Source organism: Taudactylus pleione, unplaced genomic scaffold, assembly GCF_031769625.1.
Source record: "Taudactylus pleione unplaced genomic scaffold, aTauple2 ptg000201l, whole genome shotgun sequence".
Taxonomy (NCBI): Eukaryota; Metazoa; Chordata; class Amphibia; order Anura; family Myobatrachidae; genus Taudactylus; species Taudactylus pleione.
The window spans coordinates 41,402,404-41,420,900 of NW_028284603.1; the positions used below are offsets into that span (position 1 = coordinate 41,402,404).

Sequence of the window (18,497 nt, forward strand, 5' to 3'; positions counted from 1 at the left end):
CCCACCTGATCCTTGGAGACCTGCTTCGATGGAGCATTTATGCCAAGCTTTTCCAGAGGATAGACAATCTGTCGTCTTGGTCGCACAGGAACCATGTAATGAAGGGCAGATGTCAGTGAATGGGCGCAGGGATTCTTAAACTGAAAGACAACGTTCTGCACTTTAGTGAGGCGAATGTCAGCTCTGTGCCTCGCAGATGTTTAACAAACAGAGAATTCTTAACAGACTTCGCTAATTGTGAGCGGGGGTTAGGGAAAAATAATAACAAATAAACTCGGAGAGCAGTGGAATGAGTCTCACATAATACCCACCACTAATGAAGATAATTATGAGAGTAATTACATTACCATCTCTGTGGGAATGACAGATAAACAAGTGGTGGTTTATGGCATTTTGCTGTACCAGTATTTTTCCCAGGAGCACGTTCTTTCAGTACCAATCATATTAGCTGGATCTGATTTGCATCCATTTTGTGATCTCCTTATTGTCAAGTATTATATGATTAGAACTTGCTGCTTCACCAAGTCATGAGAAATACGTTAGGCTATGTCATTTGAGCAGACAGTGCTACATCACATGGCTCTTTTATGAAAGTGTAAACCACAGTGCATATGCTTTATTCTGACACACACCACACACCTACTTATGCACCAGCTTTATGTGATTCACATGGATTTGCCTGACAAGATGGCGGGGTCTCTGAGTGATGGAAATATGTGTACTGTCTGAAGGGAGGGGTTGGGGAGGTCGAGTGTATTCCTTACCAAGTACAGATTAGGTACATGAGTGTGACTACTTTTGCAACAACATACAAAATTAAATTTCATTTAGCTGGACATGAGTATACAGATGTGTACAAATACACCTATCCAGTCATCTTGCGCCTAAGCTGCACCATGCATCCCGCCACACAGTTGTACTGAATGTGCGTTTTATTGACATCACTAAAGCAACAAAAATATAATACATGAGTACCCTGTACTTTGACAATAAGATGGTTGTGTATACAGATTGCTACAAACCAGCCATGAAAAGTGCCACTTACACGTGACTGTCTAAATATAATACTACACCCATATATTTACTAATCGCTGTTCTATTGAATACACATTTACCTGATTGTTGTCATACGGTGGGTATATAGGGTAGTACAGGGATGACTTGTGAGATAAGCGGAGAACTTCTTTCAGGAAATGCCTGCTATAGTGTTTAAATATTGGATTAATAACGTAATGGTGAAGATGTCCGTGCTCATCCCGTTGATGATGGTTGAAGTAGATAAAATCTTCAATGTTGTAGTGTGAACGAATGTACTCAATGTCCTACAGAGCAATGGAACAGCAGCAGGAACACAGCGTCAAATTTGTGAGAATGTTTTATGATATTTAAAAACGCAAGAGACATAATACAGAAGGTTTTCGTGTTGCACAGACACAATAAGCACTCCCTTTTTTCCTGATCGCAAAACTTAGGGCCTGATTCAGCAGAGGACGCTAATGCGATCGCAGCTGCGATATCGCATGGAACGCAGCCGTGAAAATATGCTAATAGTTGAAAAGCGAACTTGGACCTAGGGATGCTCACTGCTGCCTTCTCATCTTCGTCCAACGTTGCATACCTGCATAAACATAGACACAGATTGGGCAGCTATGCGGCAGATCTGACCTGTCATAAATACTGAAGCTTCACTTGTCGCGGAGAGGTCTCATGCTGCATTAATGCGAGCCCATGGAACAGCGTTTAAACGGTCAGACACGCCTGTGTTCACATACCCCCCAATACCTCCCCCAAGCGCTGACCAGACGCATTCACTTATTCACTGTATCCTATGTGCGTACGTAATCGCTAAGCATTCGCAACACATGCGCAGTGCGACTTGCAAACATATGCAATGGCAAATAATCACCCGATCTGCGTGAATATCGGAATTGCGTCCACCGCTGAATCAGTCCCTTAGTACTGTTACTAAATCAAAAATATACATAGGACACTCCCGTTCTTATTTGGTCAACTGTCTGCCATTAAAACCAGCTTAAGTGCAAAAAATTAACAGTATAATTCAGAAGTAGGCATACTCTGCCACTCCAGGAGCTGTGGAACTACAATTCCCAGAATTCCTGGAATTCTAGTGCCACAGAAACTACAGCCAAATAAAGTACCTGTATAGTTATTCACAGAGCCATAACTAGACTTTTTGGTGCCCTGCGCCCCCTTCTCCATTTTTTAAATAGGGACATAAGATAGTGCACCTGAAAAGAGGGTCATGGCTTCATTGGGAAGGGCCAGAGAAGAGATAGGGGAGGCCAGGAGATGCTGGGGATAAAAGAAGAGGAAGCTACAAGTGAGAATGATAATAAACAGTAGAATTGTCAGGCCCAAACAGCGCCCCCTGCCCTACAGTGCCCTGTGCCATGGCACTGGTCGCACTACCCTAGTTACCGCCCTGGTTATTCATTTTGTAAATCAAATTTGTGCCAATATTTTGTTGACTTCTGATTGTTGAAATGATTGGGCTGGACGTTTTTTGGGGTGCTCTGTGCCCCGGACGTGAACCCCTTAGTGTTAGGGACTGCTAGTGACAGAGAAGCCGTGACGAGGCCTAGCAGCTTCCCATGTATTTGCAAATGCATGAAACCAATATCTCTGAATTTCTATTAATATATAGTGTTCATATATTGTTGCAAGTATAATTCAGTGTGTTGAGGAACAATAGAGGGTTAAACCCCCCTCCCTTTTCTACTTGGTATGACCCCTCACTTTCATGCACCTGAAAAGTACTGCCAGATTGATTGAGCAGCTGCCATTTTTTTGTTTGTGGTCATGAGATGCATGATTGAGCAAGCATTAGCAGGGCATGCTGGTTCTAGTAGTGTTAGTTGGAGTTCCCAGGATGACTCCCAGGTAAGCTGGCTCTCAATTTTGATGCATTTATGTATGTGCCTTTATCATGAGGCCTTACATTTGCCAAAATAAATATGTGCCTTTATTATGAGGCCTTATAATTGGTATATATTACATTTGGGGTGAGCGTTTGGGCGTGGGCCCCCGAGACTACTCTGGCTGGGCTTCCTCAGGGCATCACCACTTAATACACATAGTTACTTTTCACATAATCTTTTATGTTTGTTTTTTATTCATGTATTTTTTCACATATATTTTAACCTCTTTTTCAACACTTATTAATTACTCGCACACATCTATACTTTACACTGCACTGTCACTCTTTTTCCACTTTCGTGTGATGCCCTGGGGTGGTCCTGGGCTGGACGTTTTTTGGGGTGCTCTGTGCCCCGAATGTGAACCCCTTAGTGTTAGGGACTGCTAGTGACAGAGAAGCCGTGACAGGGCCTAGCAGCTTCCCATGTATTTGCACATGCATGCAACCAATATCTCTGAAGTTCTATTACCATATAGTGTTCATATATTGTTGCGAGTATAATTCAGTGTGCAGAAACCCCCCTCCCTTTTCTGATTGTTGAAACGTGTTGCAGGATTTTATTAAGTATTTGTTATGTTTAATAGTACACACTGTATTAACTTTGCATAACATTTCTACTAACTTATTTAATTTTCTATAGGTATCACCAAGCACAGCAGATCCTAGTACTGGACTAAGGGGTCTATTTACTTAGCAGTGTTAGGAGACAGAGTGAAAAGTGATAAGGTGCCAGCCAATCAGCTCCCAACTGTCATTTTTCAAACACAGCCTGTGAAATGGCAGTTAGGAGCAGATTGGCTGCTACCTTATCACTTTTCACTCTGTCTCCTAACACTGCTTAGTAAATAGACCCCTAAAGCTGGGTACACACTATGCAATGTATCATATGATATATCGTTTCCGGCGGTCTTTCATCGCACATCAGATGGGACGATGCAATGAGTAATGCGTTGCAGTTACAAGCAGGATGTAACGTTACATTGCGCTGTTGTACACCAGATCGTGCAATGCACATGTGCAGACGTCCGTCACGCATGTGCATTAATTAGTAGTCTATTGCTTGCAGCTCGCCAGAGGATGCCACGGAGCAAGAGGACAACGCTGGACCTTGCTGGGTGGATAGTGATAAATATAGGTGGCATATTCGATACTAAATGAAATATGTCACTGACATATATTATCGTTGATAAATGGAGCCCATAGAGTTAATTTCTGTATCAGATTCACTATACAATTACTCTGTGTGATTGTAGCTTACAAAATGACCTAATTACATTACAACCATACTGGAGGAAGCATCTCAATATAGGAATAAGTCAGACGTCAGACGATTAGTCATGAACCTTTCTCTTGCTGGTCCACTCTTCCATTTACTTTTATTTAACATTATAAACCACACAAAATGGGATAATAAACATATAATGTTGTCTGCACAGCCCCAGGATCCAGATATATAGCACTAGGTTTATAGCTGCATAAAATGTCTTCAGATTGAAAGTGTTCAGTACAATAACAGATAATGGTATCTAATAGCAGCCAATTACATCTTTTTTATATGTCAGTACATTGAACCTGAGAACAGCTCTGTCACACTGAATGACAGTTGTTAATGATATAAATTAATATTTAAGTAGACAAACTATTATGCCACTGCTGTTATGTGTATAACTCATTCTCTCCAGTTATAGGCACAGTCATGAAAATGTTTAGGTAGAGGTGAGCTTAAAGGGACAATGGCATACAAAATAATGCACCATTTATATTTATGTAAAAAAATAGCATTAGGACTTTGATTCATGTAATGTTCTGTAACCTGCTTTATTACGCCGGTATTTTAAAAGCAAAGCAAGTACGTTGTGAAGTCCTGAGTCAGGCAATGTATTTTGTGTTGATAAAAATGTTGCACAAAAGTATGTATATTATTATGTTTAAGCGTTAGAAGTTGCAGCTTCTATGTCTGTAGCTATGGCTTGTCACTATTCACAGTGATGCACAATAGGAAACAGGATCAATAACAGCACACCACCCTATATTAAAAAGAATGTAATAGAAAAAGGAAAAATAAGAGTACATAACCATGTCTCTCTATGGGTATGTCTATTGTGGCTTTACAACCATTAACCTACAATTCCCACCATGTGCTGGCTCTGTAAATCCATACTATGTATACTTCTTTAAGAGAAACAGCTGCACTATGCTGGGTGCAGAAAAGATCCTGGTTATTCCAAAAGTAGAAGAAGCATGAGGACAGGTGCGATGCCGCCATACAGGTGCATTTGATGCTACAAAGCACTTTAATAGTATCTCCACCCGAGAAGTAGACTGTAATAATTGGTGTGTGGTGGCATCTGTATAGAAAATACTTAGCTGCCATGCTTCTGTTCCCTACAGCATCCTGCCTCCACTGAACATGTGGAAAGTCCCAGAATGCTGTCAGCAATGACTACAGACTGCTATAGGTGCCGGGACATGCAATAGGTGACTTTCAGTTTGGTCAGGTTACTATGCAGGCACTGATATGTAGTATCCATACCACCTGTCAGTCATGGCAGACCACCATGGTGAAGAGGAGGCTGTTGCAGGCAGGAGTATGAGTGGTAAATAAATACTTACAGTTTATCCCCTACACAGACTACATGGCAGTGAATGAGACGACTTATGAAGTTGGTCTCCTGAAGCATTATAGTTGCAACCTTTGGGTGATCACCACTCTCTATTTATGCTTATAATGTTCAAGGTGGGATGAGATTACCAATAAAATTAAAACTACTCGGGTAAATGACAACGTTCCAAAAACATTGATTTTTCCTCTTTATTTGTTTTGCAGACTACAAGTGCCTGTTTTCACCACATTAAGCTGAAGCTACAGATACAAATACAAATACAGTAAATATAGAAAATACAGATATAAAGAGCAAATGTGATGTAAATATATAAGATACCTTTTCATTTCTGAGAACCGAAACGCCAACTATCTGGCCGGCTACTTCAGCAACAAACGCCTGAACCGGTGTTCCGTCCTAAAACACAATTTATCGGAAACGAGTGTGTCAGCGTTATGCAGTGTTACAAACTATCACTCACAACTTTCACGTCTGGTCATTACATCTTGTATATCCTAGATTTCTCCACCCACCAAATTGCTGGAAGTCATTCAAATATTTAGTGTTTTTCAGATCATAAGATGTGTGGGCTTTTTTTTCCCACAAAATGGGCAACATGTCTCCCTGTAGCATGTTCTGGATCCCTGGACCAGAGCCAAAGCTAGACTTTTTGGTGCCCTGTGCCAGAAAGAGCATTGACCCCCCCTCCTAATTTTTAAATAGGGAGATAACACCCGAAAAAGGGCAATGGCCTCATGGGGAAGGGCCAGGGATGACATAGGGGAGGCCAGGAGATGCTGGGGATAAAATAAGAGGAAGCTACAAGTGAGAATGATAATAAACAGAAAATTGACAGGCCCAAACTGTGCCCCCTGCCCTGCGGTGCCATGTGCCATGGCACTGGCCGCACTACCCTAGTTACTGCCCTACCACACTCTTCATACACTCATCAATGGAAACTCCAATAGCTTTTGAATAACCAGGCAGCGTCCAATCAGAAGCCACCAATACATGCACAGCCATGCTCCAGACTGACATCTACTATGGAGTATATCTTGTGCAGAGCAATGACTGACTGCTTCTGGATACCTCCTTGTGTTAGTAAGCGCAATGTTGTCACATTTTCATTTTGTTCAGTAGAATAATGGAGATGTCCACCCAGATTAATCTAGCCAGAAGAATCATCCCTGTCAAATCTGCAGAGGTCCAATGTGCAGAATCACAGTGTATTAAATGTTCCTTGGAACACAGACACAGTGCATTCTGCTGGTCTAATGGCTGGGGTAGGTTTCAATAGAAAGGACACTTAATGCAGCATAGTTCCACTGCCTCACGGATATTCTTTAAGTGGATCGGAATTATTATTTATATCCTACAGATGTAGTTTGCAGTGTTCCCTCCACAGAAAAAAAAACCTTTGACATCAAGTTAAAGCAGGAGCAGAAACTAGTGAAGAAAATATTTAAATATATAAATTAATTTAAACTCCTATTAAAAATAAGGGGTAATTTATGTAAGAAAGGTAATGCGGCTCTTGTCTCTGTCAGACATCCCGCAATGCAACCCTTTGAAGTCAAATTATTAATCATGAGGGACGAGCCATGAGTATCTGTACCTCTATTTTGTATTTGTAATTTAAACCTCATTATTGTTACATATTGGTGTTCATAGCGCCATAGGTAATTTTCTTTCTTTTGAGGGATGAGCCATGTAAAACAAATCCATCAAGAGCTCAACTTTAGCAGAGTACAGAGTACCATAAGGAAGCACAGTTCTGGCCTTACTAATGACCTCCATGTTATGTTCTGATGTTATCTATAGTACACTCCATAAAGTGCTTTGTCCTGGTGCCTTTCCTCTTCCAGACAGCATGTGGGTATCTGATGGCCAGAGGCAGCTATTTCACAAGTCATTCATAAATACCATTCCTGTAGTAAGCAATCAGCTTCTAGCAGGAACGTGTCTATAATGGGTGCAGGGTGTACCCATGGTCTCTAATACTTACCTCTCTGAAGTCCCGCGTCACCTTTAGCAGCTCTGCACAAAACGCCTGGAAAATGGCAACAGATTGCGCAGTGGGGAAATCGCCAGACTAGTGCCCAGAGTCTACTGCTGCGGTCAGTCCTCAGCCAACCACCGGGTGGAGAGAAGGAGGGCCTCGGACAGGGAATGCATACAGGCCCCCTCCTTTCTTAATATGCCCCTGGCTTCTAGCTATCAATTATCTAGTTACAGTATATTCTATAAAATTCTAGCTAGAATTTGATTGGTTGTTATGAGCAACGCCTCCATTGGTCATCTGTAGAAGGTTTGATTAGTCTCCCCTTTAATATATTGTCATGATGTCACTCCCATAGTTCCGAGGAGTGGGCGCCTGGGACGGACGGCAGCAGCACTGGAGCGGGGTTCAAGGTAAGTTGTTTTTTTTGTGTGTGTGTGCGCGCGGGGGTGCTAACTACAGGGGGCATTACTGGGGCTTACTACAGGGGGCATTACTGGGGGCACTACTGGGGCTTACTACAGGGGGCACTACTGGGGCTTACTACAGGGGGAATTACTGGGGCTTACTACAGGGGGCACTACTGGGGCTTACTACAGGGGGCACTACTGGGGCTTACAACAGGGGGCACTGTTGGGGCTTACTACAGGGGGCATTACTAAGGGCACTACTGGGGCTTACTACAGGGGGAATTACTGGGGGCACTACTGGGGCTTACTACAGGGAGCATTACTAGGGGCACTACTGGGGCTTACTATAGGGGCTCACGACAGGAGGCACTACTGGGGCTTACTACACGGGGCATTACTGGGGGCACTACTGGAGCTTACTACAGGGGGCAATACTGGGGCTTACTACAGGGGGGCATTACTACAGGGGGTGCTACTGGGGGGCATTACTGGCACTACAGGGGGCATTACTGGGGCCATTACTACAGGGGGCGCTACTGGGGCTTACTACAGGGGGCATTACTGGGGATTACTACTGGGGTCACTACAGGGGTTTACTACTTGGGGCACTACAGGGGGCTTACTACTGGGGACATTACAGGGGGCTTACTACTGGGGACATTACAGGGGGCTTACTACTGGGGGCACTACAGGGGGCTTACTACTGGGGGCACTATTGGGAGCACTACAACTGGGGGCACTACAGGGGCCCTTATTACTGGGGGCACTTCAAGGGGCATTACTACTGGGGCATTGCAGGGAGTATTACTACTGGGGGGCACTACAAGGGCATTACAACTGGGGGCACTACATGGGTCCTTACTACCTGGGGCACTGCATAGGGGCACAACTACTGGAGGTACTGCATAGGGGGACCATTACTGGGGGGCACTGCATAGGCGGGCACTGCATAGGGGGACCTCTACAGAGGGCACTGCACAGGGGGACCACTACTGGGGGAACTGCATAGGGGGGTGACGGCAGCTGGGGCTGGCATGGGTGCTGGGAGGGATGGTTAATTTAAAAAAAATTGGGGGGGTACCAACATTTATCTTGCCTCCGGGCAGCTGGGATGAAGTTACGCCACTGCTGCCCGCTCACTGTTTGTTGCTGCCAGGTCCAACTGGAGCTGTCAGCTGAGCTCCGATCATGGACGTTGTGCAACGGCAGTAGCAGCTGCCAGAGTCTCTGCGCAGCCGGCAGCAGGTTCTCCAGCAGTGCCTGCACCAATCTTCCACCGGCCCTAGGCGGGCTTGAATGCCCCTAGGCATTTGCTTAGTTTGTCGATGCCTAGGGCAGGCTCTGATTTCATGGTCTTATGTGTGCTGATAATGATTGCTTGCACATTTCTTATGATAAGACATCACTCTAATGACTTCAATGCATTAAGTTAATCAATTTTATAAGAATCTTAAATGATTCCACTCACAGCATCCCTCCGAGCTGCATTGTAGAGTTCTAGGTCATCCAATATACTGTCATGGAGCGTCAGTGTCCTGATTAGCTTTTCAACAGCTGGTACATCACTGGACTTTGCTGCTCTCACCTGTAACAAACTAAAAATAAAGGTAAAACATTCATGAAAATGGCTACTGTCTGCATGAAATGTAATTGCAGATTAAGTGTACTAATGCAGCCTATTATAAAGCAGAAGCTGGTAGATACACAATGTTCAATGCAAAGACCCACAGGAGCTCTTCTTTCAGCACCATTATTCCATGGCAGGAAGCAACACAGAGGAGCTGGTGAAACTGCAGCAACAATACCATTAGCACATTAATCCCTTGGGCTTTTTAGTACTTAGTGCGCATAGCATGTTTTATATCTCAGGGTGAGCGGTGTATAACATGGCACTGGGATAATATAAAACCCACACGTTCCTCCCTTATCAAAACACAAAGAATTCGTTTCAGTAAGATACAAGATTTTACTATGTGTATTATTGTTGGAATTTTTATGTTCAAACCTTTCTCCCAGAATCAGTACTTGGCTCTTATTACCCAATACACCACAAGATATATTCTGCAGAATCTTCTTTATATTTCCTTATCTTTGGCTTGGAGTGGAATCTGTGAGCCTCGGACCCCTGCAGTACATGGTGTGTTCGGGAGTTATATAGAAGGTAGTGACATCGCTTAACATATGAACTTTATGGCTCATTCCTCAACAATGTCACTAGTTCCTAATGAACGGATAGGCTACATTGTCACGAGCACTGGTTCAACCAACACAAAGACTGCATTTACCATAGAAGATAGGTAGCTTCACAGGGGTTAAAAGCAGGGCCATGACTAATGGTTAGCCAATTTGGCACTCACAAGAGGCACTGATTGTGGGGAGGGCGGACTGGCTGCCTGACTCAGCCACCAACAAATGTTAACTCCTGGAGGACCGTGGCTGCCGGAACCTGGAGAAGGCTCTCCCCAAATCACCTGTCTTGCCTTCTGTTACTGAGCCTCTGTGTGGCCCAGGAGAGAAGCATGCACTACGTGATTGTATCACAACGCAGAAGAGTTTAAGTTTTAGTTAGTGGAGTCATTCACTGTGTCAGGGGCGCCTGGAACCACTATCTACAGTACTGGTCAAAAGACAGAAAGTGCTCCAGCACAATGCTCTTATATGAGTTTGGTAGTTTGTCATGTGTGCTACAATAATATAGTCCATTCTCTGTAGTTTTCCTTCAGGATAAACCAAATGAGCTGTTTGTGACCCGAACACCTCTGCTGTAGGCAGGTCAGAACCACTGGCTTTCTTGTGGCCTGATTCTGAATCACACGCAGCAGCGCACGCAGCAGGCATCTATTGGCGGTCATATGTCAGAGTTTATGCAAATGTCGCTACAAACTCCTCCCCCTGGTGTACATCCATGCATCCGTAGAAGGGAATATTCATGATCAGACAGCTGACGTGTCATTGAGATATTAAACAGTATTTGTTTAGGTACTTCTTTTATATACTGTATTTTCTATATATTTATATAACTATTTTACATAGTTTTTATATGTAGCTGCTTTATATGTAGCTGTGGAGTACTAAACTAATTTAATAGTTAATTACTAACTTCCAAAATGAAAGAACAAAATATGTTATATCTATAAGCAAAGAGAATAGATACATATCACTGTAAGTTATGTGCTGAGAATGCAAGAAAATTATCCCAAATCTATTTTAAACATAAATGTTTTGGTGTTCTATGGATTATACATGTATTTTATTTTTTATCAGCTCTAGGATACCGCCAGAGACATAGCCATCAGACGACATAATATTAATTAAGCTTAGTATTCTTATCCTTAGGATCTGTGCTCATTAATTAAAGTTTAGTCCCATGGCACTGATAGGTGTCTGGATTATATTATCCGTTTGATTAACTTCATTACTATTTTACATCCACTTTCTGCATACAAATACGAGCATCAAAACACACTTATTCATGGACTATAGCAACTGTAAATGAACAGGGTGGTTGTAATGAAGTGATCTTTCTTTTTAATAAATGTTAACTTACATATAATATATGAAGTAAACATGGCACTAAGAGATATATGATCCTTAATTCATGATGTGAGCCTCAATAAGTATAGAATGGAACTGCCATTCAGTAGAATGTTTCCATTGTTAATGTTATATAGGAAAGGAGACACTGATGAGCATAATATTAATCTCTCTAATTATCAGCTATGTGTCTTTCATTATTATAAGGCTCCAGCATTTGTAGGTCATTGGGATTTTGTTGTGTTGTTGTATTTCCTTATGGAAGAGGATGGCCAAAATCATGTATCATGAGCTTTATCGTGACTGTCACTGAAATGTTAATTAAGCAGAATATTAGTTGTGGGATATTAATAGTGAGCCAGTGGTTAAAGGGCAGAGTGTAAGCAATCCAGACAACACCAGCCTTCGTACTCTGCAATCTGGGGATCAGCAGATAGGAAGCCAACCGTTAGCAATACAATATTGTTTATTTCATAGATATATACATAAACAACAGAGTAGTTAATGTTGCAAGACACTTGCATCCCTTGATTTGAAAAAAAATATATAATAGTTGCCTGGTATGAATAAAAATGACTTATTTATGAGAATTATGGGGCAGAATGTGTTACATTATTACAAGATAAAATATATATTTGGTAAATAGTAAAAGATTAGACCAGTGGTTCCCAAACTTGTTTGAATCACGGCGCCCTAGAGTATCAGGATTGTTTTCAAGGCACACCCAGGCCAAAAGTTTGTTAATGAGAAATTCAGGAAAAAAAATAATAAGTAAATTGTGCTTTCCTGTCATTTTAGGGTCAGTTATGTGGTGGTGGACAGCTTTGAGCTTCTGTTTGTCCACATATATACATTACATTGACCATAAATAATTAGATTTGTTGCTGGACCACTAAGCTGAGGCACCCCTGCAAGTGTTTCGAGGCACCCCAGGGTGCCACAGTGCACAGTTTGGGAACCACTGGATTAGACAGAAACAGAGTCTTGTCTACTGTAGAACAGGCACCACATTGCACAGAAGCACTCTGTAGTTGCAGCCCCTCCTATATCTATCTATCTATCTATCGTCCGACATCCTGACCGCATTCCCTAACTATGGATATGTCCATGTAGTTGTTATGTGATACACAGAGCTCTAGCTGAATGTCTGTGCCTAGGCTTGGATTCCCATAAGCACGTGTAAAATGATAAAGCTTTTGCAATCCTAGATATTATACAGCATATGAGCACAATCATATAAAACTGCAAGCTTAGATTATATTTTGTTTCATGCTTTATATAAGAGGAGAAGAATCAAAAAGTCACAGACTATACATACAATAGACTAAATAGGTAGTGTGACCCTTTCCTCAAATCCTCAACAAGAGCCAGCACTAAACAGTCTGAGCTAATTTCCAGTATTACCAGTAAGACCGCGAGTGTGGATTCCCTTCGATAAGGAAAACCAGCGCCACAGTGCACCAAGTAAGGCAGTGGTTCCCAAACGGTGTGCCGTGGCAGTCTGGGATGCCACGGAACACTTGCAGGGCTGCCTCAGGTTGGTGCTCCAGCACCAAATCAAATTATTTATGGTCAATGTCATGTAAATATGTGGACAAACAGAAGCACAAACCTGTCTACCACTATATAAACCAAACCTAAGGATGAAAGATAAGCACAATTTACTTCACTTTACTACTGCACTACATTTTTTTCTGCATTTCTCAATAACAAACTCTTGGCTTAGGGGTGCCGTGAAAACAATTCTGATACTCTAAGGCGCCGTGATTCAAAAAAGTTTGGGAACCACTGAAGTAAGGAGAAAGCAGAAAGGAAGATTTTATTTCCCATTTGGAGGAAGGACCAGAATAGACGTAAATGAAAGGAAAGTCAGCCAAATAGACTTGGGATGATATGAGGGTCCCTGTAATACCCTGCACAAAAAGGCAGCTGCTTTCACCATAACAGGGTGCCCTAAACTTATGCTTTCGTTTATAGAGGAATACTGCCCATATTGTTATGTGCTGGAACGGGCTTACCACTAGTGAAAGGGACAGACTGTTTTTTTTTTAATACTCTTCTTTTAACACAGCGTATCATCTAGGTCTAGGATACAGTAAGAGTTCTCTGCTAATTAGTCGCATGTGGGTTTTTTTTTGCAAGTTATTGACAGTTACCTCCACTCATATGAAACATTACTGTTTAGTGTTTAACATTAGCAGTACGTACTGCATGGGCAAAGAGATGGCAGCAGATTCACCAGTGTTAACAGACAATGTATTTAGTACTGCATCTATACTCTGTTGAACTAATATACCACATTCTGCTCTCAGAAATCAGATATATTTATTTTTCTCAAGTCAAGGAATGCAAATGTCTTTAGGTTCTGGTACAAGTATACTTTAATGTAATCACATCTTCCTGATGTACAGTGAAATATCACTGCCCGAGAGCCAGATTCAGGGGGCGGCACAGGGGACACGTCACCTTGGGCCCCCCTCTCTCAACCAAAACTTTCCTGAGCTTGTACCCGATAGGCAACGCCTTCCATAGATGGCGTTGCCTATAGAAGCTTATGGGCTTCTTTCCACATAACTCCCCAAAAGGGATCCAATAGTATCCCTCCCAGTGTCCCCCACGGCCACACATGTGCAGTAGTCCTCACCATACAAAGAACAGCTTTTATCGGAAAAGCTGTCCTTTGCGTAAATAATCACAATTCTTCATGCATTCTGTGTTAATAAACACTACTGCATACGGTGAGTGTCGGTATGTATCGCATACAAAATGTGATACTTGACACATCCCGCCCCACGTATGTATGCATACCCCCTCAACCATCCCAGTTTTGGCAGGACTGTCCTGGGTTTTGGTGGGAAAGGTCAGAAGGGAACACTCTCAACTGCCCTGCGGGGCTGAGGAAGCGATTTCACAAACCTCAAGTGTGACATAAAATGGGGACGTGATGTGTGGTCATGCCTCCTTTTCATGTGAATACCAAAGGTCTACCACTGTGTCCCAAATGATGCTCTTTAGGGCCCCCCAGTCTTAAGTGCCCCCCCAAAGCCTTAATTCAGCTTTGACTGCCTCACAATCATAAAAGTAACAGGATGTGTGTGTGTGTGTGTATATATATATATATATATATATATACTGTATGTGTGTATTTGTGTATCTACTAATACACATGTATCTACTGTGCATTCAAATCCTCTGGTTACGACTGAAACCGATTGGAAATACAGTATAGGCACCAAAATAAAATAAAAAAAGACAATTTCCTATAAGGAGTGGAGCGGTCTTAGAAAACCATTTAAAAAAAGGCTTCTGGCCTACAAGCTGCCAGTCGGACATCAGCGTGTTACAGATTTTATTAAGTTGTTTGACAAAAGAAATGAAAGCAGCAGCACTAGAGCCGGGAGCTGTGCATTGACATGACAATATTGTGATACTATTTTCACACAAATGCAGGTGTAAAAAGACAGGCAGGGATTGCAGGGCTGATTTTCCACTTACTTGATCAGACCAGCGCGGTGGAAAATATAAAGCTCCTGAGGCAGAGTGCATGTACTCAAAGGGACTGCTCGAACAAAGCTCTGAAGCAGGGGAAATTCAGGGGTGAGGTGAGGGACCGTGATGATGCAGAACTCTTTATCCTTAAGCAATGAAAGACAAAACACATTACTGGAATCCATGCATACCATACACCTGGGAATTCCTACTAATTAATTAAAATGTTTCATGCATCGGAGATCACAGTATTAGCTTGGAATTATCTCATGCGCTAGAGGTGGAACAGGCTGGCAGGGGAACTTATAAATAAAGAATACCACATCGTTGCATGAGTGATAATATTTTACCTGCATTAATGTTGTTATTAGTGTCATTGTGATGCTTGTTTTTGTCAAACATTTATAATTCTTGTTGTGTGAAATCCCCACTTATTAGTCCAAGTTTGAACACAGGTCTGGGAAACATAATACAAAACATAATACAAAAAGCCACACAGCCGGAATTAACCCATGCATCACTGATATCTTGCCGATAGCTGTATCTATGAGAGTATCTGTCCTTGCTCCATTTCAAAATGGAACTGAGGAAATACAAAAATGAACCACTTGCCTGGCGTGGCTGCATCGTTTGCGACCACACCAGGCTGTGCATTACCTGACATGGTCTCTAACAATGTTACCAGTCAAAAACGCACACTGGGCGACTGCCAGAAGATGTTTAGAGGAGCCGCCACTGGGGAAATGTAAAGTCAGTGGCGTCCCTCCCCTCAGCGACACACGGTGCGGGGAGGGCTGTAGTGCGCGCAGTGAAGCCGCGCACCGACAAAAGGGGTGTGTGGCCTCGTGAACATGGGGTGTGGCCTCACGGGCAGGGGTCGTGGTCACAGGGCCCGAATCCCTGTTGTAATCACTCCGGGGGGGAGGGGTTCCGGAGGTGTAGACTGCCCTCGGGGACCACCCTGTGTGCAGTACTCCCTCACTGTGTCAGGAGCCAAGTGCTGCACGTAATGCTACAGTGCAACACCCGGCCCCTGTCACTGAGGAGGAGTCGGTACTTTTGTGTCACCCCTCGGCGGATGACAACCGGGTGCGGCCCACACCCCCCTTGTGACGCCACTATGCAAAATCACAATGTCACGATGTTCCAATCATTAATAGCCCAATATGTTAAAAATCTATATTAATGTTATTAATGTTTTAAAAAATAAAAAAAATGTTTTAATAAAATTGTGTTGAATAAGTTTTAAATAAATGTTATTGACCTACTTCAAGCATAAAAAAAAGTGACTATATCTGAGCAGTTTTTGGAAAAAATATTAGCCAGTTAAGTGGTTAATAACATCAATGTGGTCTTACTTATATAACTTAATAGCACATATTTAAAATGTATTATAATCAATATACTTACGGGAAAAAGACTGAAAACATATTTCAAAAAGTCCATAGACCTTAAATACAAAAAAAAAGAAAACCTAATTGGAAAACTCCCATAGTGAAATAAAATTAGTACAAAAATAGACATCTCCTATAGCTAGACTAGTGTTTTAAGATGACAAATGTCTTAGTGGTCCCAGACGTATCTGCATGTTTTCATTAAACTACAAATAATTAAATAATGATTTTACTAAACGCATTTGTCTGATGAGTGTAAAGCCAGCTGCAAGGGTTCACATTTTTTCCACCAATGGCAGAAAAACTGACTCAGATTTATTATTCTTTATAAAGCGCCGACATACAGATGGGTCCACGTACATCTAGCCTAATTGCGCGTTAAACAGCCCTTCTAGTCGCGCCATGCCGTGGCGTGACTCGGTAGTGCCGAGCATCTTTTTCTGCGTTTTTTTTACCTTCAATTACATCTTATTCACACAGCAATGTGAATAGTTAGCACAAGCAGCTCCTGCTGATTAAAATGATATGCAGCATGCCCATGTTCTGTGTGCGACTGCGGCTGTATCTGCATGCAACATGCTACATTACTGTGTCAGCGGCTGTAACATTGTAACGTAGCGTTTCGCATGCAGATACAGCCACAGTCGCACAGAGAACATAGGCATGCCGCATATCATTTTAATCAGCAGAATCTGATTCGCTGTGCGAATAAGACATATTCGAAGGTAAAAAGATGCATGAAAGACGCTCAGCGCTACCAGGCCACCCGGAGCTCCCGTGTTATGTGTAGAGCGACGTAGCGCACGGAGGATAGCTATTAACAAGTATCATGCTTAAGTCACAAATTCTATATATATATATATATATATATATATATATATATATCCTCTGCTGCTCTTGCCTTGTCTCATGCTTTTCACTGATGCAAAATAGCTGTATGCAAAAGGCAGTGACATCTCCTTTGTAAATGGGACGGAAGGGCTGGTCCTCTACTGCTGTGCTGGGTGTCTCCGGGGTCCTGCAATTCACACCTTTGATGGCATCATCCTCACTAGAAGCTCTGCTCGCCAATCTGTTCTGCTGCAATAACAGACAAATGTCTTTTACACACATCTTGCATCATCAGCCAGTTCAGGCAGGACAGAGGCAATGGGCAGAGTTTTGTATGACTAAATGGGGGCACTAGTAAGTATGTTGTGCATGGAGTAGGACCAGGGATAGAATGCTGCATATTTTTTATTTTACTTTTATTCCTTAAAATACTTTTCTTCTTATAATTTCAAGTGATGAAAATCAGAGAAACCACCATCAGTTTCTATTAGATCCATTGCAGCGAGTCTGTCTGTCAGCGTGGTGAATAACCATCCTGCTGCCTAAGGCGACAACACATCCCCAGACTAATATAAACATTTACAGTATATGTGAGTTGTATGCACTGTAATAGAAACATATTGTAATTAAGTCATTAATCATCATTAGGGGTATATGTAATAGCCTGTGAGTTGCAGGCAGCCACAAGATTGCATTGATTTAGCATCTATAGTTCAAGTGGCAAATTATAAAAAGGCAAAACCAGGTTGGTTTTGCCTTTTTTTAAAAATTGACTCTTTAAATACGGCAAACTCTCACGGCAGCCGGCACCTCACAGGCTATTACACATACCGCTCGGGCTAGCAATAAGGTAACTCATTTAGAGTGGGATGTTTATATTATTTTTCATTTGTGGCACCCCCTCCCCTTAAACTTCTAAAATAAATACATAAATAATACAATGATGTTTCTGCAATCTGCTTGTGTTGCCTCATGATAGGCTCATACATACCAGGCTAGGGCTAGAATGCCCTAAATCAGGTCTATAATGCAGTAACATAGGTCTACATTCAGCATGGGACTCTATAGTGATGCCACTAGGTGACAACCCTTTCACAAGACCACATTCAATTACAGTTATTACCACATACATCTAAATCATCTTCATTGGAAGCCTCCGCTGTGTTATTTTCATTGGAAGAAGTCATTACACCCTCCAGGTTTCCATGCACCTTAAACCAAGACAGCAACATTAATAATTGTGGAGCTAATAGAGTGAAACACAGAAATTGAAAACGTGTATGTCCAGAAAGAAGTATA

General features: G+C 42.2%; 1 protein-coding gene across 1 annotated transcript in view; it reads right to left on the reverse strand.

Moving 5' to 3' along the window:
* Positions 1-18,497, reverse strand: part of CFAP61 (cilia and flagella associated protein 61) — a 335,591-nt gene that overhangs the window by 227,002 nt on the left and 90,092 nt on the right. Inside the window, exons 10-17 of the mRNA XM_088477572.1 lie at positions 18,329-18,409; positions 17,269-17,447; positions 16,384-16,423; positions 14,980-15,119; positions 9,419-9,545; positions 5,881-5,958; positions 1,116-1,322; positions 6-140 (exon numbers count right to left, since the gene is read on the reverse strand). Coding sequence (XP_088333698.1) covers positions 6-140; positions 1,116-1,322; positions 5,881-5,958; positions 9,419-9,545; positions 14,980-15,119; positions 16,384-16,423; positions 17,269-17,447; positions 18,329-18,409 — 987 coding nt within the window. The remainder of the gene's footprint in view (positions 1-5; positions 141-1,115; positions 1,323-5,880; positions 5,959-9,418; positions 9,546-14,979; positions 15,120-16,383; positions 16,424-17,268; positions 17,448-18,328; positions 18,410-18,497) is intronic.